Source organism: Coccinella septempunctata, chromosome 6, assembly GCF_907165205.1.
Source record: "Coccinella septempunctata chromosome 6, icCocSept1.1, whole genome shotgun sequence".
NCBI lineage: Eukaryota > Metazoa > Arthropoda > Insecta > Coleoptera > Coccinellidae > Coccinella > Coccinella septempunctata.
Window position 1 is genome coordinate 6,028,765 of NC_058194.1, and position 23,218 is coordinate 6,051,982.

General features: G+C 34.0%; 2 protein-coding genes and 3 long non-coding RNA genes across 5 annotated transcripts; 4 read left to right on the top strand and 1 right to left on the bottom strand.

Moving 5' to 3' along the window:
- Window positions 1-7,455: 7,455 nt before the first annotated feature.
- On the top strand, window positions 7,456-8,318 carry LOC123315176. Its single transcript, XR_006537924.1, has 3 exons — window positions 7,456-7,474; window positions 7,530-8,054; window positions 8,140-8,318. It is a non-coding gene; the product is annotated as an uncharacterized LOC123315176 (long non-coding RNA).
- A 1,065-nt stretch (window positions 8,319-9,383) lies between these two features.
- LOC123315593 lies at window positions 9,384-10,505 on the top strand. Its single transcript, XR_006537969.1, has 2 exons — window positions 9,384-9,667; window positions 9,786-10,505. It is a non-coding gene; the product is annotated as an uncharacterized LOC123315593 (long non-coding RNA).
- A 1,052-nt stretch (window positions 10,506-11,557) lies between these two features.
- On the top strand, window positions 11,558-12,193 carry LOC123315915 (craniofacial development protein 2-like). Its single transcript, XM_044901820.1, has one exon. The coding sequence runs from the start codon at window positions 11,558-11,560 to the stop codon at window positions 12,191-12,193; it is 636 nt and encodes a 211-aa protein (XP_044757755.1).
- A 6,590-nt stretch (window positions 12,194-18,783) lies between these two features.
- On the bottom strand, window positions 18,784-19,645 carry LOC123315183. Its single transcript, XR_006537925.1, has 3 exons — window positions 19,628-19,645; window positions 19,048-19,572; window positions 18,784-18,962 (listed from the first exon to the last, which is right to left on the bottom strand). It is a non-coding gene; the product is annotated as an uncharacterized LOC123315183 (long non-coding RNA).
- Window positions 19,646-20,758: 1,113 nt separating this feature from the next.
- LOC123315916 (craniofacial development protein 2-like) lies at window positions 20,759-21,394 on the top strand. Its single transcript, XM_044901821.1, has one exon. The coding sequence runs from the start codon at window positions 20,759-20,761 to the stop codon at window positions 21,392-21,394; it is 636 nt and encodes a 211-aa protein (XP_044757756.1).
- Window positions 21,395-23,218: the final 1,824 nt, after the last annotated feature.

Genomic DNA, 23,218 nt, shown 5'->3' on the forward strand with positions numbered 1-23,218 from the left:
AAAGTCATACCCGCTCCGAACGCGAAGTGTTACGTCTTCGAGACGGAGCTGCGGTATTCCCATTGAACTCTATGGGAACTGGAATGGCATCGCGATACAGGCAAAATGAGGAAGAGTGAAAGGGAAGAAGTAGAGCAACCTTTCTCTCTCGCACGCCGTTGCTATTAGCAACGTAAACATTTCATGTGCGGGAATGAAAGAATGAACTATTCGAACCGAAAATATTTGAAGGTTTGATACTGATTGGAAAAATTCAGTTCTTTCTCTATTTCCCAAATTGTTCAAATCTTTCAACGAGTCGGTTCGTACTAAAAATAATTAATCATTAGTTTGTCTTTCCAATCGAAATTTCTAAAAATTTTGCATTTTTTTTAGTGATTTATGATGTTAATCATAATTTCCTGAATTTCGGGAACGAAATTTTTAATAATCACCCTTGCAGCCTTGATGAATTAATAAAATAGAGGCTTTAGAGTAATTTGAATATAAATATTAATTATAATCTTGAGGCAAGAATATAGGAAATGATCTTCTGAAAAGCCTCGGATAAAGCTTTGGAATCATATGAAAAGCAGTGTCAGCAAAGACAGAGTCTGCTCTCTGGAGCAGAGACAGCCGTCTCTGGTGTCAGTGCGAGAGATTTTAAATATTCCAAATAGTTCAATATATAAAAGGAATCATATCAAAAACTGTTTTATTCAATTTCTTACTACTAGCGGATAGAATCCGCCAAAATAGGCGAATTATGAACTTTGATAACTCAACTTTCATAACCTCAATTATCGACGTTCGGAGGAAAAAGAAGGGTTGTGTGATTATGCTGAATGTTCACATTCATGCATCAGTATGACAAATTTATTATTTATAATATGTATTTGCAAGGATAGTAAACCTGATTCCATTCGTCAGAGATACAATATTTTGTATATCTGATGATTTTGTGTGACAAATGAAAAGCAAATACTCGAGTTATTTTTTAAAACATAAAGAATGCGATTTTAGTTCGAGTTTTGAGAATTATTTGGTTTCCGCATTGATAAAAGAAGCAATTTTAATTCCATACAGTTAATATGGTGCACTTATATGAGTAGTCACATGTTTCCATAGCTAGATAGGTTGGAGGGACCACTCAGGAACACAAGATGTCGAAAAGTAAGCAGGTTCGAGCCCGGAATGAGAAGGAATTTTAGGTCGGTGCGGGAGACAACCACGGATCGTAGACATAGGTTACTAAAGAAGTCTCATATATGAATACTGACAATCAATCAGGTGTAACAATAAATTATCGTTCTGGTACAGTTTTGCCCAAAATAAGTACGTATTTCATGAAATATGGCGATCCATTAAATTTTGGAGATCCTTGTTTTTATTGAGGTTATATTTCAAATTGGTATCAGATGTTCTGTACCAGAGCTATCATCCTTTGCACATAGCATGTAAGGTACAAAGTACCTATATGTGTACCGAACATGTAATATTGCAGTTTCGTTACAGTATACATAGCGAAAGGCGGCCATAGAGCTCTCGTTGGACAGATAACGGATAGATCGTGTACGGAACTTTGCTATGTAACACGGAACGTTGCAATATGTATGATACGTTGATGTTATGCAATTGTGTTTGCTGGGAATTGTGACGAATGATTCGTACAATAAATCGCGAAGACTAAGTCAAGACTGATCAATTAGTGGCCCTGAATCTTATTTATAATGACAATGAAAAATAATTCGATAACGGAAAGATTCCATGGACGGATGCTCCGTAGGTGCTTGGTCAGCATCCTTGCCACGTGCTGGAATATGTGGGATATGTAACTCCTCCCTCCTCAGTACTTCCATTATGGGGTGAAGAATGGAACTCTTGGTTGAGATGTTGGAGCTTCTGCCTGGTTTTCTGAACGTGTTGTTTGGGCTTCGACCTGGTTTACTGGATTTCGGTCCTTCAGCCATTGTCTCATTTTTTTGGAACAGAAAGAGAGAATAATTAATATCAGAATAAAATAGAGTATTGTGATGAATGTTCCATGGGATGATCGTGAGGTCTCGTGGTTAAATACCAGTGGCTGAATTTCCTATTGTTTCTTCTTAAGTTTATGGATTCGGTCTAATGGAACATTTTTCAATTGAATTTTGAGATCATTCATTTTTGGCGAAGTCCAATTGGTTGTTATTTTTGGGAGTAGCATCGGTTGTGTGGCAGTTACTTCCTTGTCGTTGAAGTATTTTCTTTCTTCAGTTCCGAAGTAGCATCCTTTTGGAATTGAAATCAGATAGTTTCCCTTGAGAGTGGTAAAGTCTTGATTTTTGCACGACGTTTGAATTTTGGTTTCTTCAGGGATTATTGCGATGAATTTTGAATTGTCTATCCTCTGAATGAAATTTTGATTGGCTGTTACTGAATGATGTTGGCAATTTACAATTGGTTTCTTCAACTGCATCAGTTGAAAAATACAGTCTTCCACTTTGGAACCCTTAACCAGGTGGTTCTCATCGCAATAGAATTGTTTTTGCAATTTTACACAAGATGAAGAGGTATACTGATAAAACTTTTCATTCATTGTCAGATAAGTGTTTTTGGGTAGAATTATGGTATTATTGATTGTCGGAATAGAATAAAGATGATAGTGGGAGAATAATTGAGGGAGGATAATTGGAAAGTGCAGAATGAAAACAATTCTAAATTGGGCATGGTTTGCATCTACTTTGATCAGTTCATAAAAACTATGATATTCATCTTCATTCTTGAAGATTAAACTATCCTGAGAATATTTTTTCGTTATTTTCGCAATGATCGATTTCAATTCAGAAAATTTGATGATGCTATGATGTAAAACTCCTAATTTAGAGAAACTAATAGCGTTTTCAATTTCATCGATCATTGTCATAACGATATTGACTGATGTTCCAATTTGATCCATAATATCTTTGATTCTCATGAATCCAGAAAAATTATCTTTAAGATTTTTGAATTTTATAGAGATTTTTTCGAACTTAGAAGTGATAATTTTTTGATTCTGTTGAAGTATCGAAAGAGTTTTATTAAAATTCTCAATTATTTCTCCCGATAAAGAAATATCAGAATTTAATTTAGTTATAACTTCTTTCTGCTTATCTTGGAGATTTCTGAGAGCATTTTCATAATAAACTGCATCGTCAGCGTCCAAATTTCCAGTTATACTTTTAATGATTGTACCTAATCCATTAACAAGACCTCTCTTCCTTCTTCCCTTTGGAATTAAGCTATCCAATTTTTGTTTAGCAACATTAAATTGATATTCGAAAATATTTCCTTCATTTTTCAATTCGGTGTAAAATATACTTTTGGGTTGATTAAGAAGAACATCTTTCACAGCCAAATATTGATTTTGAAGGTAATTAAGTTCCTCGAGGATAAGTTTGATATCGTAATAATGTATGAAATCGTGAAATTTTCCCTTAATTGTAGCTTGGCCCAGGTATATCGGAAGAATCCCTGGATTCTCTTGGAGGTTCATTATTTCTATCTCCTGAGCTGCTACTAGATGCACTAGGAGCATCCTGTAAAAGTATTTTGGTTTTAATTCTTTTTTTTTCAAATTTTGCTTGTGAATTATTTTAGAATCACTTTGTATTTTAATCTTACTGCTACTCAAGACCTTTTCCTTCGCGAATTTGGGAGTAAGCTTGTTTCTAATATTTGACTTAACTTTACGATATACAACAGAATCTGGTTCATAATTGAGGGGTTCTTGCCTTTTTTCGTTATGTTTGTCTATGATGTGTTGTTTTCTATTTTTCAAGTCTTCATTTAATTTTTTATAAATCTCCTTAGTCCTTTCTCTATGATTTTCAATATAATTATTTATCAATTTTTCATTAATATCTATATCGAGGGGATCTTTAGTATCAAGATGGCCGTTTATAACATCAATGGGCTTCTGTTTAGTGGAAGAATGGATGGAATTATTGTAACCGAAAATAGCATAAGGCATTAAATTTTCAATGTTAGTAATTTCTTTTTCTTGGATTTTCACTATTCTCAAATGTTCTATTAATGTCGAATGAAATCTTTCGATCAATCCATTCTATTGAGGATTATTAGGAGTTATGTAATGTGGAGTGATCCGATGGACTTTCAAGAATTCCGTAACTACACCATTTTTAAGTTCTGTTCCGTTATCCATAATTATTGTTGTAGGTGAACCATGATGGGTCATAAATATTAAAAGTGAGCGAACGATCTCAATACCTGTTAAAGAAATCAATGGATAAGCCTGAGCATATTTGGAAAAAGCATCAACAATTGTGAGAAACTTTTTATTTTGAGCCTGGAAGGTATCGATACGAATTAGGTATTTCGAATGGCTTTGAAGGTGTTGGTGTGAGCATAAGCTTTTGACAAGGAGGATCTCGATCGTATTTGTTAATCTGACATATTTCACAATTATTAATATATTCAGTAACGTCATTTTGAATGCTAGGCCAATAATATGTCCTTCTGATTCTAGTAACTGTTTCGGTTATTCCTCTGGGATTGGTTTTGCCCTCATGCATTTAGTTGGATAGTTTGAATTTGTAGATCTTTTTCCGTTACATCTTCTAATATATCATTGCATTTCACTAGCTTAAAAGCAGAATGGTTAAATGTTTTTCTTAGGATTTCACAAACTTCGGAATAATAATTTTCTTTTTTGAAATGAAGGGCATAGAGAATTTTTGGTCGTATGTATTTCTTGAAAAATTCAATAACAGCTTTACTTAAATCATCAGTTGCAAGCTGGACAAAAATTCTTTGCTTGTTTGGAAAAATTCTATCTAGTTTAACCTCAGCTGGGGAATGCAAAACAAAATCTAAAACTACTTGATTGTCAAATATATTCAATACCTTTTCGGAAATAGGAATTTCTTGAATTGGATTTTCACAATTTGAATGTATGGTATTACTTTCAGATTGGTTAATGGGTTCTTCAACACTGATTGTTTCTTTCGGAGAAAACTGATAAATAACAATTTGGATTTCTGAATTCATGAAAACATAATGTATCATCTTAAAAATTTTTGTCCATTCCAATTTATCTAATCCACAAGAAATTCTTGGTAATGCAAGATATATTTCGCTATTTTGTTCACATATTTTAAGATTCAAAAGAGCTCGAAAAACATCCTCATACCTGGGTTTGTGATGATAACATTCTTTTTTACAAGGTAATAAATTCGACGATTATTGCTTTCAATTTGGGCTACTTCGCCAATTCTTTTATTTTGGGATTTCAGTTCCTCTACTTTACCAAACTTTTCTTTGAATGAAAGTGCAATACCCTTACTCATATGAAAATCTTGAGATACACAATGAGCCAACGAATAAGCTTCTGGTGCCGTAAATAAATCGCCCTCTCATTCCACTATGTTAGGTAAAAGTGTAATGTTATTGGAATCAAGGAGTTTCAGAAAATTTTCAAATGATAAACTTTGATGTTCATCCTGTTCATGAATTTCCGAGTCGTCGAAATTTACAATCATAGATTCATTATCAGTACTTGGATTCAATTTGGAAAATTCCTCGTTAAATTTTTCCATATATTCAAAAAAATCTTTGTTGTGAATTTCAATTCTAGAAAGTGCGTCTGCATTAGTATTACAACTTCCTTTTTTTCAAATGATTTCAAAATCAAATTCTTCCAATTTCAATCTCCATCGTAAAAGTTTACTATTTGGTTCTTTCAGCGACATTAACCATTGAAGAGTGTTCGCACGTCGAGTATTTGACTTGGATGTACTGTTCTATTAGTGATAATATAGTCGATCATTGAATTTTGGTCTCTTGTATTACCGAAGGTATATTTTTGTTGGATTTTGTGTTTAAAGAATGTATTATTTATTGGTAATTCGTTCTGCGCGCATAGTGTTATAAGCATCTCTCCATTGTTGTTGATAACATCTTCATTAAATCTTTGAATAACACCCGGCAGAACTGTATTACCAATCCTAGAGTTGAAGTCTCCCATTATGAAGATCTTCGATTTTTTAGGTATTTCATCTATTACCTGCTGTAGTTCTTCGAAAAAGGCAGTTCTCTCTTCATTAGGTCTGTTTACATCCGGTGCATATATGCTTATGAAGTACGTTCTCGTTGTTTCGTCTTTGAGGGAAATGTACATGATATTACTATTTATGTATTGCACTTCATCGATATGGTCTTAAAATTTATCGTGTATTAGGATCCCCACTCCGGCTTTGGCTCTCTGGTGTTTCTCTCTTCCGCTGTAGAATAGTATATGGTGTTGGTATCTTATGTTGCCTTTTCCTTTCTTCTTCAGCTCAGATAGTGCACATATCTCGATATTATGTTTGTTCACCTCTATCATAACCTCCTGTTCCCTGCCGTTCCATGATGTTATGTTCCAACTTCCAATTCGTAATTTTCGCGATTTCCATAGTCGTTTTTTCCTTTGTCTAGCAATTTAACCTATTGAACTAAAGAAAGTTAGTTCAATGATTTAACCGAGTCCCCTTTGGGCTAAAGGCTGAACAGTATTGGCGAATCCAAAAATCTAGACGCCCTCTGCCGACTGAATTCCGAAACTACTTTGTCAGTACTGGAAAGTCAAAACAAGTTTTGATCTTATGTTTTCTCCATTGAACTAAAGAAAGTTCTTTAGTTCAATGGTTTTCTCTCATCTCACGTTGTCCAACAAAGTATTATAATTATTATTTGGGGAGGTTATATTGGAATTATTTTCTGGGTTTCTGAATAGAAGATTTAATTCAGAAAAAATATTGGAAAAGGTATTTATACCAGTGCTTTCAACTGCCAGGAGTTAGGTTAAACGATTTTTCTTTGCGAGAGTTTTTGCTAAATCCAATTGATGATTTAGAAATACAATTTCATAATTTTCATACTTCACACCATTTGGCAGATATAAATTTAACCTATTGAACTAAAGAAAGTTAGTTCAATGATTTAACCGAGTCCCCTTTGGGCCAAAGGCTGAACCTGAAATATTTCAAAAGAAAAACATAGAAATATTTGGTGACATTCCAAATGTTTACACGCTGCGATCTGTTAATACTCAGCCCTTAGCTTGGGGATTCGTCTTGTCGATTAGACGAGACCCCGGTGGTAAAGAGACCGCGACCGATAAGGAATACCCATTGAACTCTATGGGAACTGGAATGGCTTCGTAGGTAGCAAAATTCGTCGAAAATTGTGACCGAGAGAGAGGGAAGAAGTAGAGCAACCTTTCTCTCTCTAGCGTGTTTTTGTTTACACTATTATAACCTAAATTTAAATGTCATTTTCGTAGATAAATTTTAATTTACATTGTTTAATGTCTTTTTGTCACTATTTTAGTAAAAATCAAGGTGAAAAATTGTTTAGAAGCCATATACTTCCGATTTACATTCCTAAGAAACTCGAAAAATGTCTATATATCAAGTCAAGTTAGCTGTTGAACAGAATTTCTTGTGCTTTTTCAAAGCTTAAATATAGTTTTTTGGTGAGTGTTTTTTAAGTCTATGTGTTTCCCAGAGTGACAAAAGTGGTTTTTGCAGTAACAAAAAACATTTTGAATAAGAAGAATTTCATAACAACAATGGTCCAGTATTGTGTTGGAAACGGATGCCATAATGCAGGGGACATAAATATAATATAATATTTTTTCTGTGAAGTGTTGGTATCACATAAACCAATCCATCCTGAACAGTCTAACAGAAGTGAGAATCCACAAAAGGAGAGAAGCAATAAATAATTAGGAATTATGCCTTATGTTTTTCATTTTTTTAGGTTCCCTCTCCGAAAACCATTTACTTTACAACTTTGGACCAAAGCTACAGGAAGGAAAAATTGGTATCCGTAGAAATACATTTGCAGAAAAAAATTTGCAGTCCCCCACAGGAAATATTTCTTGGCAGTTTGTCAAGGAATTAAAAAAGTTCAAATGGAGGAAGGTCTAAGGTTGGCTAATTCCCTCTCATCTCAGCATATCAATTATAAAAATAGAATTATGAATGTCAGATTAGCTACTCGAACAATTAGTAATGGGGTAGCAGATGCTATGGAATTTCTTGATAACAAATGTAAGAACTTACAATTCGAAGATAGTGTCGCTGCCGTTGAATTCATTAGAAAAATTGATAGAGTGTTTGACATTCTTAATTCTAGAAATCTGTTCCGGAGAGAGTTTAAAGCTCCAATTAGATCTTCTTCCCTGAAGTATGTTGAGGAAATTTTCAGTGAAACTATAGAATATTTAGAATCATTGGAAATTGATGATACCAACATTCTTGGGGATCCTCTACTATTCGTCAGAAAATGACTAAATTAATTTTATTTAATAATTGTTAAGCAAATGTAACATTTTTGTCCCAATTATGTTAAATAAAAATATTTCAGCAATTTTGTTCTTTACTTTTTGATATGATTCCTTTTATATATTGAACTATTTGGAATATTTAAAATCTCTCGCACTGACACCAGAGACGACTGTCTCTGCTCCAGAGAGCAGACTCTGTCTTTGCTGACACTGCTTTTCATATGATTCCAAAGCTTTATCCGAGGCTTTTCAGAAGATCATTTCCTATATTCTTGCCTCAAGATTATAATTAATCGAATCGTCGTCGCAATTCAAACGCTTGTAACGGAGAAATATGCGATTTTCACCTCTAGGAGCATAAACAATGGAAAAGTGGTAAAAAATCGTAGTCCAAATCTCGAGAAAAACTCCGAAAAATGAAAATTTTCTTACGTGTAGACCACAAACTGGTACTCTTAGAGGCTTAAGACACAGTTTCCACAAGAATTTACTTCATTACTAGGGAAAAAACTTAAAATCAATCTGATAACTCGGAATGTACGTGCACCATCAACTTTTGCATATTTGTCAAAATATCTTCTGTGAGAACCAGCAACCCTAACCTTTATCAAAGGAAAAGCCAAATCAAAAATGGTTTTGAACCTGCCGAAAAAATTATCCCAGAGGCGGTCAACATCACACTGATTCTCCTCAAAAGTGAGACCATTCCACTCCTCAGTCGACAACAGTTCTAGGAATCTCAACATTGTTTCCTCATTAATCAGCCGAACATGTTTCTTTATAGATTTCGGTATGGATTCAGAGATATGAAAAGAAAATTTTTGAAAGGTGATTAAAAATTTACTATGCGCCCTCGTGCGATCCCCGAATTTACGGCTTCAAAGACCGTAAAAGGAGGACCGAGACGGCCGAAAGTCATACCCGCTCCGAACGCGAAGTGTTACGTCTTCGAGACGGAGCTGCGGTATTCCCATTGAACTCTATGGGAACCATAGAGTTCAATGGGTATTCCTTATCGGTCGCGGTCTCTTTACCACCGGGGTCTCGTCTAATCGACAAGACGAATCCCCAAGCCAGAGACAAGAGACAAGAGAAAAGAGAGACTGCCGAATAGATAGGCAACACGGGGGACACGTTTTTAGAATTAGGTTAAGAATTTTTGGAATCCCGTCGGAAATGGCGCTAGTGTTTGATGGCCAGTTCAAGAACTAGTGGATGTGGATGAAAGAAATCTGTAATCTATGACAGAACTCAAGTCAGCTGATTTCCGTCATTCCGTCTGAGTTTGTTTTGTTTTTTGTTTAATGCAAAAAGTTAGAGTATTTCGAGATTTTTGTTTATTCCCCGAAAAAGAAATTGTTTGCTTTCGAACACATGGTGAGTTTTTGTATATATTTCTATTTTATAATCAATTAAAATTATGTATTGCTTGATTTTACAAAATTGCGAAATGTTATTCATTTTTTGGATACCAAAATATAGAACATTTTTTCAGATCCCATGCCCAGAAGAAACAAGAAAGACTCAAATGGCTTTCAAGTCTGGATGGCTTTAAACAATAAATGCCACACAAAAGTTGTAGGGACCAGGGATTCAAGTTTTTGAGAACTAGAAGTCTCAATCTAGGGGATCCTCCAGGAAATATGTTTGCTGCTTTTCGAACTGTTATTATTACATCATATAAAACTGCAATAATTTGATATTTGACCATTTCTAAATCTAACAAGAGTTATGAAAATGATGAGATTGGCATATTGTACCGCCATTTGGACATATTGCATCGATAACCCCTAAGTTGAAATTATTTTTAAAGTCGCATGTAACATTTTTCTGGTTTACATATGAAGAACATGTGGACTCGGTTGTTCATGATTAATTGGATTATGGTATGTATTTCTCTAATAATTGTAAAAAAGTATTACGATAATATACAATATGATATGACCACATAGAAATAAAGCCTGAATCCATCAATTTCAGTTATTCATGTAAATCAAAGTTCAGTTTTTGTGTTTAGTTTGGCCCATATTATTTATCCATTCAACCCTTTAAAAGATCAGTTCCTTTATATAATGTATCCTGTACAATATTGTAATTATAGTTGTTATTGTCAAATATTTCTATTATATATTCATTTCGGTTAAATTTCTGTATATTCTTTCTATACAAATGTAATTTTCTAATATTTTCCTGAATATATATTTATTTCAGTTGATTTTCTATTTTATTACACTATTTCATGATTCGTCTAAAAATCTATAATTACCAAGTTTGAAAAATACACTCCATCGACTCTCTCTACTCCTATCGTTCTTTTAATCGAATCTTTCCCACTAAACTCGATAAAAAGAACAATAGGAGTAGAGAGAGGCGACGGAGTGTATTTTTCGAACTTGGTAAATATTTCAAAAACGAGGCCGTTATTTGAATTTCCCGCGCAAATTTTTTCGGATTAGTTTCTCCAGTAGCCAAGGGGGGCGTCACAAAACGTGTCGCCCATGAATAACACTGAATTGACTACTCTCCTCTTTCCCTTTCTCTATGCCCCAAGCTAAGGGCTGAGTATTAACAGATCGCAGCGTGTAAACATTTGGAATGTCACCAAATATTTCTATGTTTTTCTTTTGAAATATTTCAGGTTCAGCCTTTGGCCCAAAGGGGACTCGGTTAAATCATTGAACTAACTTTCTTTAGCTCAATAGGTTAAATTTATATCTGCCAAATGGTGTGAAGTATGAAAATTATGAAATTGTATTTCTAAATCATCAATTGGATTTAGCAAAAACTCTCGCAAAGAAAAATCGTTTAACCTAACTCCTGGCAGTTGAAAGCACTGGTATAAATACCTTTTCCAATATTTTTTCTGAATTAAATCTTCTATTCAGAAACCCAGAAAATAATTCCAATATAACCTCCCCAAATAATAATTATAATACTTTGTTGGACAACGTGAGATGAGAGAAAACCATTGAACTAAAGAACTTTCTTTAGTTCAATGGAGAAAACATAAGATCAAAACTTGTTTTGACTTTCCAGTACTGACAAAGTAGTTTCGGAATTCAGTCGGCAGAGGGCGTCTAGATTTTTGGATTCGCCAATACTGTTCAGCCTTTAGCCCAAAGGGGACTCGGTTAAATCATTGAACTAACTTTCTTTAGTTCAATAGGTTAAATTGCTAGACAAAGGAAAAAACGACTATGGAAATCGCGAAAATTACGAATTGGAAGTTGGAACATAACATCATGGAACGGCAGGGAACAGGAGGTTATGATAGAGGTGAACAAACATAATATCGAGATATGTGCACTATCTGAGCTGAAGAAGAAAGGAAAAGGCAACATAAGATACCAACACCATATACTATTCTACAGCGGAAGAGAGAAACACCAGAGAGCCAAAGCCGGAGTGGGGATCCTAATACACGATAAATTTGAAGACCATATCGATGAAGTGCAATACATAAATAGTAATATCATGTACATTTCCCTCAAAGACGAAACAACGAGAACGTACTTCATAAGCATATATGCACCGGATGTAAACAGACCTAATGAAGAGAGAACTGCCTTTTTCGAAGAACTACAGCAGGTAATAGATGAAATACCTAAAAAATCGAAGATCTTCATAATGGGAGACTTCAACTCTAGGATTGGTAATACAGTTCTGCCGGGTGTTATGCAAAGATTTAATGAAGATGTTATCAACAACAATGGAGAGATGCTTATAACACTATGCGCGCAGAACGAATTACCAATAAATAATACATTCTTTAAACACAAAATCCAACAAAAATATACCTTCGGTAATACAAGAGACCAAAATTCAATGATCGACTATATTATCACTAATAGAACAGTACATCCAAGTCAAATACTCGACGTGCGAACACTCTTCAATGGTTAATGTCGCTGAAAGAACCAAATAGTAAACTTTTACGATGGAGATTGAAATTGGAAGAATTTGATTTTGAAATCATTTGAAAAAAAGGAAGTTGTAATACTAATGCAGACGCACTTTCTAGAATTGAAATTCACAACAAAGATTTTTTTGAATATATGGAAAAATTTAACGAGGAATTTTCCAAATTGAATCCAAGTACTGATAATGAATCTATGATTGTAAATTTCGACGACTCGGAAATTCATGAACAGGATGAACATCAAAGTTTATCATTTGAAAATTTTCTGAAACTCCTTGATTCCAATAACATTACACTTTTACCTAACATAGTGGAATGAGAGGGCGATTTATTTACGGCACCAGAAGCTTATTCGTTGGCTCATTGTGTATCTCAAGATTTTCATATGAGTAAGGGTATTGCACTTTCATTCAAAGAAAAGTTTGGTAAAGTAGAGGAACTGAAATCCCAAAATAAAAGAATTGGCGAAGTAGCCCAAATTGAAAGCAATAATCGTCGAATTTATTACCTTGTAAAAAAGAATGTTATCATCACAAACCCAGGTATGAGGATGTTTTTCGAGCTCTTTTGAATCTTAAAATATGTGAACAAAATAGCGAAATATATCTTGCATTACCAAGAATTTCTTGTGGATTAGATAAATTGGAATGGACAAAAATTTTTAAGATGATACATTATGTTTTCATGAATTCAGAAATCCAAATTGTTATTTATCAGTTTTCTCCGAAAGAAACAATCAGTGTTGAAGAACCCATTAACCAATCTGAAAGTAATACCATACATTCAAATTGTGAAAATCCAATTCAAGAAATTCCTATTTCCGAAAAGGTATTGAATATATTTGACAATCAAGTAGTTTTAGATTTTGTTTTGCATTCCCCAGCTGAGGTTAAACTAGATAGAATTTTTCCAAACAAGCAAAGAATTTTTGTCCAGCTTGCAACTGATGATTTAAGTAAAGCTGTTATTGAATTTTTCAAGAAATACATACGACCAAAAATTCTCTATGCCCTTCATTTCAAAAAAGAAAATTATTATTCCGAAGTTTGTGAAATCCTAAGAAAAACATTTAACCATTCTGCTTTTAAGCTAGTGAAATGCAATGATATATTAGAAGATGTAACGGAAAAAGATCTACAAATTCAAACTATCCAACTAAATGCATGAGGGCAAAACCAATCCCAGAGGAATAACCGAAACAGTTACTAGAATCAGAAGGACATATTATTGGCCTAGCATTCAAAATGACGTTACTGAATATATTAATAATTGTGAAATATGTCAGATTAACAAATACGATCGAGATCCTCCTTGTCAAAAGCTTATGCTCACACCAACACCTTCAAAGCCATTCGAAATACCTAATTCGTATCGATACCTTCCAGGCTCAAAATAAAAAGTTTCTCACAATTGTTGATGCTTTTTCCAAATATGCTCAGGCTTATCCATTGATTTCTTTAACAGGTATTGAGATCGTTCGCTCACTTTTAATATTTATGACCCATCATGGTTCACCTACAACAATAATTATGGATAACGGAACAGAACTTAAAAATGGTGTAGTTACGGAATTCTTGAAAGTCCATCGGATCACTCCACATTACATAACTCCTAATAATCCTCAATAGAATGGATTGATCGAAAGATTTCATTCGACATTAATAGAACATTTGAGAATAGTGAAAATCCAAGAAAAAGAAATTACTAACATTGAAAATTTAATGCCTTATGCTATTTTCGGTTACAATAATTCCATCCATTCTTCCACTAAACAGAAGCCCATTGATGTTATAAACGGCCATCTTGATACTAAAGATCCCCTCGATATAGATATTAATGAAAAATTGATAAATAATTATATTGAAAATCATAGAGAAAGGACTAAGGAGATTTATAAAAAATTAAATGAAGACTTGAAAAATAGAAAACAACACATCATAGACAAACATAACGAAAAAAGGCAAGAACCCCTCAATTATGAACCAGATTCTGTTGTATATCGTAAAGTTAAGTCAAATATTAGAAACAAGCTTACTCCCAAATTCGCGAAGGAAAAGGTCTTGAGTAGCAGTAAGATTAAAATACAAAGTGATTCTAAAATAATTCACAAGCAAAATTTGAAAAAAAAAGAATTAAAACCAAAATACTTTTACAGGATGCTCCTAGTGCATCTAGTAGCAGCTCAGGAGATAGAAATAATGAACCTCCAAGAGAATCCAGGGATTCTTCCGATATACCTGGGCCAAGCTACAATTAAGGGAAAATTTCACGATTTCATACATTATTACGATATCAAACTTATCCTCGAGGAACTTAATTACCTTCAAAATCAATATTTGGCTGTGAAAGATGTTCTTCTTAATCAACCCAAAAGTATATTTTACACCGAATTGAAAAATGAAGGAAATATTTTCGAATATCAATTTAATGTTGCTAAACAAAAATTGGATAGCTTAATTCCAAAGGGAAGAAGGAAGAGAGGTCTTGTTAATGGATTAGGTACAATCATTAAAAGTATAACTGGAAATTTGGACGCTGACGATGCAGTTTATTATGAAAATGCTCTCAGAAATCTCCAAGATAAGCAGAAAGAAGTTATAACTAAATTAAATTCTGATATTTCTTTATCGGGAGAAATAATTGAGAATTTTAATAAAACTCTTTCGATACTTCAACAGAATCAAAAAATTATCACTTCTAAGTTCGAAAAAATCTCTATAAAATTCAAAAATCTTAAAGATAATTTTTCTGGATTCATGAGAATCAAAGATATTATGGATCAAATTGGAACATCAGTCAATATCGTTATGACAATGATCGATGAAATTGAAAACGCTATTAGTTTCTCTAAATTAGGAGTTTTACATCATAGCATCATCAAATTTTCTGAATTGAAATCGATCATTGCGAAAATAACGAAAAAATATTCTCAGGATAGTTTAATCTTCAAGAATGAAGATGAATATCATAGTTTTTATGAACTGATCAAAGTAGATGCAAACCATGCCCAATTTAGAATTGTTTTCATTCTGCACTTTCCAATTATCCTCCCTCAATTATTCTCCCACTATCATCTTTATTCTATTCCGACAATCAATAATACCATAATTCTACCCAAAAACACTTATCTGACAATGAATGAAAAGTTTTATCAGTATACCTCTTCATCTTGTGTAAAATTGCAAAAACAATTCTATTGCGATGAGAACCACCTGGTTAAGGGTTCCAAAGTGGAAGACTGTATTTTTCAACTGATGCAGTTGAAGAAACCAATTGTAAATTGCCAACATCATTCAGTAACAGCCAATCAAAATTTCATTCAGAGGATAGACAATTCAAAATTCATCGCAATAATCCCTGAAGAAACCAAAATTCAAACGTCGTGCAAAAATCAAGACTTTACCACTCTCAAGGGAAACTATCTGATTTCAATTCCAAAAGGATGCTACTTCGGAACTGAAGAAAGAAAATACTTCAACGACAAGGAAGTAACTGCCACACAACCGATGCTACTCCCAAAAATAACAACCAATTGGACTTCGCCAAAAATGAATGATCTCAAAATTCAATTGAAAAATGTTCCATTAGACCGAATCCATAAACTTAAGAAGAAACAATAGGAAATTCAGCCACTGGTATTTAACCACGAGACCTCACGATCATCCCATGGAACATTCATCACAATACTCTATTTTATTCTGATATTAATTATTCTCTCTTTCTGTTCCAAAAAAATGAGACAATGGCTGAAGGACCGAAATCCAGTAAACCAGGTCGAAGCCCAAACAACACGTTCAGAAAACCAGGCAGAAGCTCCAACATCTCAACCAAGAGTTCCATTCTTCACCCCATAATGGAAGTACTGAGGAGGGAGGAGTTACATATCCCACATATTCCAGCACGTGGCAAGGATGCTGACCAAGCACCTACGGAGCATCCGTCCATGTAATCTTTCCGTTATCGAATTATTTTTCATTGTCATTATAAATAAGATTCAGGGCCACTAATTGATCAGTCTTGACTTAGTCTTCGCGATTTATTGTACGAATCATTCGTCACAATTCCCAGCAAACACAATTGCATAACATCAACGTATCATACATATTGCAACGTTCCGTGTTACATAGCAAAGTTCCGTACACGATCTATCCGTTATCTGTCCAACGAGAGCTCTATGGCCGCCTTTCGCTATGTATACTGTAACGAAACTGCAATATTACATGTTCGGTACACATATAGGTACTTTGTACCTTACATGCTATGTGCAAAGGATGATAGCTCTGGTACAGAACATCTGATACCAATTTGAAATATAACCTCAATAAAAACAAGGATCTCCAAAATTTAATGGATCGCCATATTTCATGAAATACGTACTTATTTTGGGCAAAACTGTACCAGAACGATAATTTATTGTTACACCTGATTGATTGTCAGTATTCATATATGAGACTTCTTTAGTAACCTATGTCTACGATCCGTGGTTGTCTCCCGCACCGACCTAAAATTCCTTCTCATTCCGGGCTCGAACCTGCTTACTTTTCGACATCTTGTGTTCCTGAGTGGTCCCTCCAACCTATCTAGCTATGGAAACATGTGACTACTCATATAAGTGCACCATATTAACTGTATGGAATTAAAATTGCTTCTTTTATCAATGCGGAAACCAAATAATTCTCAAAACTCGAACTAAAATCGCATTCTTTATGTTTTAAAAAATAACTCGAGTATTTGCTTTTCATTTGTCACACAAAATCATCAGATATACAAAATATTGTATCTCTGACGAATGGAATCAGGTTTACTATCCTTGCAAATACATATTATAAATAATAAATTTGTCATACTGATGCATGAATGTGAACATTCAGCATAATCACACAACCCTTCTTTTTCCTCCGAACGTCGATAATTGAGGTTATGAAAGTTGAGTTATCAAAGTTCATAATTCGCCTATTTTGGCGGATTCTATCCGCTAGTAGTAAGAAATTGAATAAAACAGTTTTTGATATGATTCCTTTTATATATTGAACTATTTGGAATATTTAAAATCTCTCGCACTGACACCAGAGACGGCTGTCTCTGCTCCAGAGAGCAGACTCTGTCTTTGCTGACACTGCTTTTCATATGATTCCAAAGCTTTATCCGAGGCTTTTCAGAAGATCATTTCCTATATTCTTGCCTCAAGATTATAATTAATATTTATATTCAAATTACTCTAAAGCCTCTATTTTATTAATTCATCAAGGCTGCAAGGGTGATTATTAAAAATTTCGTTCCCGAAATTCAGGAAATTATGATTAACATCATAAATCACTAAAAAAAATGCAAAATTTTTAGAAATTTCGATTGGAAAGACAAACTAATGATTAATTATTTTTAGTACGAACCGACTCGTTGAAAGATTTGAACAATTTGGGAAATAGAGAAAGAACTGAATTTTTCCAATCAGTATCAAACCTTCAAATATTTTCGGTTCGAATAGTTCATTCTTTCATTCCCGCACATGAAATGTTTACGTTGCTAATAGCAACGGCGTGCGAGAGAGAAAGGTTGCTCTACTTCTTCCCTTTCACTCTTCCTCATTTTGCCTGTATCGCGATGCCATTCCAGTTCCCATAGAGTTCAATGGGAATACCGCAGCTCCGTCTCGAAGACGTAACACTTCGCGTTCGGAGCGGGTATGACTTTCGGCCGTCTCGGTCCTCCTTTTACGGTCTTTGAAGCCGTAAATTCGGGGATCGCACGAGGGCGCATAGTAAATTTTTAATCACCTTTCAAAAATTTTCTTTTCATATCTCTGAATCCATACCGAAATCTATAAAGAAACATGTTCGGCTGATTAATGAGGAAACAATGTTGAGATTCCTAGAACTGTTGTCGACTGAGGAGTGGAATGGTCTCACTTTTGAGGAGAATCAGTGTGATGTTGACCGCCTCTGGGATAATTTTTTCGGCAGGTTCAAAACCATTTTTGATTTGGCTTTTCCTTTGATAAAGGTTAGGGTTGCTGGTTCTCACAGAAGATATTTTGACAAATATGCAAAAGTTGATGGTGCACGTACATTCCGAGTTATCAGATTGATTTTAAGTTTTTTCCCTAGTAATGAAGTAAATTCTTGTGGAAACTGTGTCTTAAGCCTCTAAGAGTACCAGTTTGTGGTCTACACGTAAGAAAATTTTCATTTTTCGGAGTTTTTCTCGAGATTTGGACTACGATTTTTTACCACTTTTCCATTGTTTATGCTCCTAGAGGTGAAAATCGCATATTTCTCCGTTACAAGCGTTTGAATTGCGACGACGATTCGATTAATTATAATCTTGAGGCAAGAATATAGGAAATGATCTTCTGAAAAGCCTCGGATAAAGCTTTGGAATCATATGAAAAGCAGTGTCAGCAAAGACAGAGTCTGCTCTCTGGAGCAGAGACAGTCGTCTCTGGTGTCAGTGCGAGAGATTTTAAATATTCCAAATAGTTCAATATATAAAAGGAATCATATCAAAAAGTAAAGAACAAAATTGCTGAAATATTTTTATTTAACATAATTGGGACAAAAATGTTACATTTGCTTAACAATTATTAAATAAAATTAATTTAGTCATTTTCTGACGAATAGTAGAGGATCCCCAAGAATGTTGGTATCATCAATTTCCAATGATTCTAAATATTCTATAGTTTCACTGAAAATTTCCTCAACATACTTCAGGGAAGAAGATCTAATTGGAGCTTTAAACTCTCTCCGGAACAGATTTCTAGAATTAAGAATGTCAAACACTCTATCAATTTTTCTAATGAATTCAACGGCAGCGACACTATCTTCGAATTGTAAGTTCTTACATTTGTTATCAAGAAATTCCATAGCATCTGCTACCCCATTACTAATTGTTCGAGTAGCTAATCTGACATTCATAATTCTATTTTTATAATTGATATGCTGAGATGAGAGGGAATTAGCCAACCTTAGACCTTCCTCCATTTGAACTTTTTTAATTCCTTGACAAACTGCCAAGAAATATTTCCTGTGGGGGACTGCAAATTTTTTTCTGCAAATGTATTTCTACGGATACCAATTTTTCCTTCCTGTAGCTTTGGTCCAAAGTTGTAAAGTAAATGGTTTTCGGAGAGGGAACCTAAAAAAATGAAAAACATAAGGCATAATTCCTAATTATTTATTGCTTCTCTCCTTTTGTGGATTCTCACTTCTGTTAGACTGTTCAGGATGGATTGGTTTATGTGATACCAACACTTCACAGAAAAAATATTATATTATATTTATGTCCCCTGCATTATGGCATCCGTTTCCAACACAATACTGGACCATTGTTGTTATGAAATTCTTCTTATTCAAAATGTTTTTTGTTACTGCAAAAACCACTTTTGTCACTCTGGGAAACACATAGACTTAAAAAACACTCACCAAAAAACTATATTTAAGCTTTGAAAAAGCACAAGAAATTCTGTTCAACAGCTAACTTGACTTGATATATAGACATTTTTCGAGTTTCTTAGGAATGTAAATCGGAAGTATATGGCTTCTAAACAATTTTTCACCTTGATTTTTACTAAAATAGTGACAAAAAGACATTAAACAATGTAAATTAAAATTTATCTACGAAAATGACATTTAAATTTAGGTTATAATAGTGTAAACAAAAACACGCTAGAGAGAGAAAGGTTGCTCTACTTCTTCCCTCTCTCTCGGTCACAATTTTCGACGAATTTTGCTACCTACGAAGCCATTCCAGTTCCCATAGAGTTCAATGGGTATTCCTTATCGGTCGCGGTCTCTTTACCACCGGGGTCTCGTCTAATCGACAAGACGAATCCCCAAGCTAAGGGCTGAGTATTAACAGATCGCAGCGTGTAAACATTTGGAATGTCACCAAATATTTCTATGTTTTTCTTTTGAAATATTTCAGGTTCAGCCTTTGGCCCAAAGGGGACTCGGTTAAATCATTGAACTAACTTTCTTTAGTTCAATAGGTTAAATTTATATCTGCCAAATGGTGTGAAGTATGAAAATTATGAAATTGTATTTCTAAATCATCAATTGGATTTAGCAAAAACTCTCGCAAAGAAAAATCGTTTAACCTAACTCCTGGCAGTTGAAAGCACTGGTATAAATACCTTTTCCAATATTTTTTCTGAATTAAATCTTCTATTCAGAAACCCAGAAAATAATTCCAATATAACCTCCCCAAATAATAATTATAATACTTTGTTGGACAACGTGAGATGAGAGAAAACCATTGAACTAAAGAACTTTCTTTAGTTCAATGGAGAAAACATAAGATCAAAACTTGTTTTGACTTTCCAGTACTGACAAAGTAGTTTCGGAATTCAGTCGGCAGAGGGCGTCTAGATTTTTGGATTCGCCAATACTGTTCAGCCTTTAGCCCAAAGGGGACTCGGTTAAATCATTGAACTAACTTTCTTTAGTTCAATAGGTTAAATTGCTAGACAAAGGAAAAAACGACTATGGAAATCGCGAAAATTACGAATTGGAAGTTGGAACATAACATCATGGAACGGCAGGGAACAGGAGGTTATGATAGAGGTGAACAAACATAATATCGAGATATGTGCACTATCTGAGCTGAAGAAGAAAGGAAAAGGCAACATAAGATACCAACACCATATACTATTCTACAGCGGAAGAGAGAAACACCAGAGAGCCAAAGCCGGAGTGGGGATCCTAATACACGATAAATTTGAAGACCATATCGATGAAGTGCAATACATAAATAGTAATATCATGTACATTTCCCTCAAAGACGAAACAACGAGAACGTACTTCATAAGCATATATGCACCGGATGTAAACAGACCTAATGAAGAGAGAACTGCCTTTTTCGAAGAACTACAGCAGGTAATAGATGAAATACCTAAAAAATCGAAGATCTTCATAATGGGAGACTTCAACTCTAGGATTGGTAATACAGTTCTGCCGGGTGTTATGCAAAGATTTAATGAAGATGTTATCAACAACAATGGAGAGATGCTTATAACACTATGCGCGCAGAACGAATTACCAATAAATAATACATTCTTTAAACACAAAATCCAACAAAAATATACCTTCGGTAATACAAGAGACCAAAATTCAATGATCGACTATATTATCACTAATAGAACAGTACATCCAAGTCAAATACTCGACGTGCGAACACTCTTCAATGGTTAATGTCGCTGAAAGAACCAAATAGTAAACTTTTACGATGGAGATTGAAATTGGAAGAATTTGATTTTGAAATCATTTGAAAAAAAGGAAGTTGTAATACTAATGCAGACGCACTTTCTAGAATTGAAATTCACAACAAAGATTTTTTTGAATATATGGAAAAATTTAACGAGGAATTTTCCAAATTGAATCCAAGTACTGATAATGAATCTATGATTGTAAATTTCGACGACTCGGAAATTCATGAACAGGATGAACATCAAAGTTTATCATTTGAAAATTTTCTGAAACTCCTTGATTCCAATAACATTACACTTTTACCTAACATAGTGGAATGAGAGGGCGATTTATTTACGGCACCAGAAGCTTATTCGTTGGCTCATTGTGTATCTCAAGATTTTCATATGAGTAAGGGTATTGCACTTTCATTCAAAGAAAAGTTTGGTAAAGTAGAGGAACTGAAATCCCAAAATAAAAGAATTGGCGAAGTAGCCCAAATTGAAAGCAATAATCGTCGAATTTATTACCTTGTAAAAAAGAATGTTATCATCACAAACCCAGGTATGAGGATGTTTTTCGAGCTCTTTTGAATCTTAAAATATGTGAACAAAATAGCGAAATATATCTTGCATTACCAAGAATTTCTTGTGGATTAGATAAATTGGAATGGACAAAAATTTTTAAGATGATACATTATGTTTTCATGAATTCAGAAATCCAAATTGTTATTTATCAGTTTTCTCCGAAAGAAACAATCAGTGTTGAAGAACCCATTAACCAATCTGAAAGTAATACCATACATTCAAATTGTGAAAATCCAATTCAAGAAATTCCTATTTCCGAAAAGGTATTGAATATATTTGACAATCAAGTAGTTTTAGATTTTGTTTTGCATTCCCCAGCTGAGGTTAAACTAGATAGAATTTTTCCAAACAAGCAAAGAATTTTTGTCCAGCTTGCAACTGATGATTTAAGTAAAGCTGTTATTGAATTTTTCAAGAAATACATACGACCAAAAATTCTCTATGCCCTTCATTTCAAAAAAGAAAATTATTATTCCGAAGTTTGTGAAATCCTAAGAAAAACATTTAACCATTCTGCTTTTAAGCTAGTGAAATGCAATGATATATTAGAAGATGTAACGGAAAAAGATCTACAAATTCAAACTATCCAACTAAATGCATGAGGGCAAAACCAATCCCAGAGGAATAACCGAAACAGTTACTAGAATCAGAAGGACATATTATTGGCCTAGCATTCAAAATGACGTTACTGAATATATTAATAATTGTGAAATATGTCAGATTAACAAATACGATCGAGATCCTCCTTGTCAAAAGCTTATGCTCACACCAACACCTTCAAAGCCATTCGAAATACCTAATTCGTATCGATACCTTCCAGGCTCAAAATAAAAAGTTTCTCACAATTGTTGATGCTTTTTCCAAATATGCTCAGGCTTATCCATTGATTTCTTTAACAGGTATTGAGATCGTTCGCTCACTTTTAATATTTATGACCCATCATGGTTCACCTACAACAATAATTATGGATAACGGAACAGAACTTAAAAATGGTGTAGTTACGGAATTCTTGAAAGTCCATCGGATCACTCCACATTACATAACTCCTAATAATCCTCAATAGAATGGATTGATCGAAAGATTTCATTCGACATTAATAGAACATTTGAGAATAGTGAAAATCCAAGAAAAAGAAATTACTAACATTGAAAATTTAATGCCTTATGCTATTTTCGGTTACAATAATTCCATCCATTCTTCCACTAAACAGAAGCCCATTGATGTTATAAACGGCCATCTTGAT

Bases quoted from the DNA above. Each gene is read 5' to 3' on its own strand.
- LOC123315915 (XM_044901820.1), top strand. From the start codon at position 11,558: ATGATAGAGGTGAACAAACATAATATCGAGATATGTGCACTATCTGAG.
- LOC123315916 (XM_044901821.1), top strand. From the start codon at position 20,759: ATGATAGAGGTGAACAAACATAATATCGAGATATGTGCACTATCTGAG.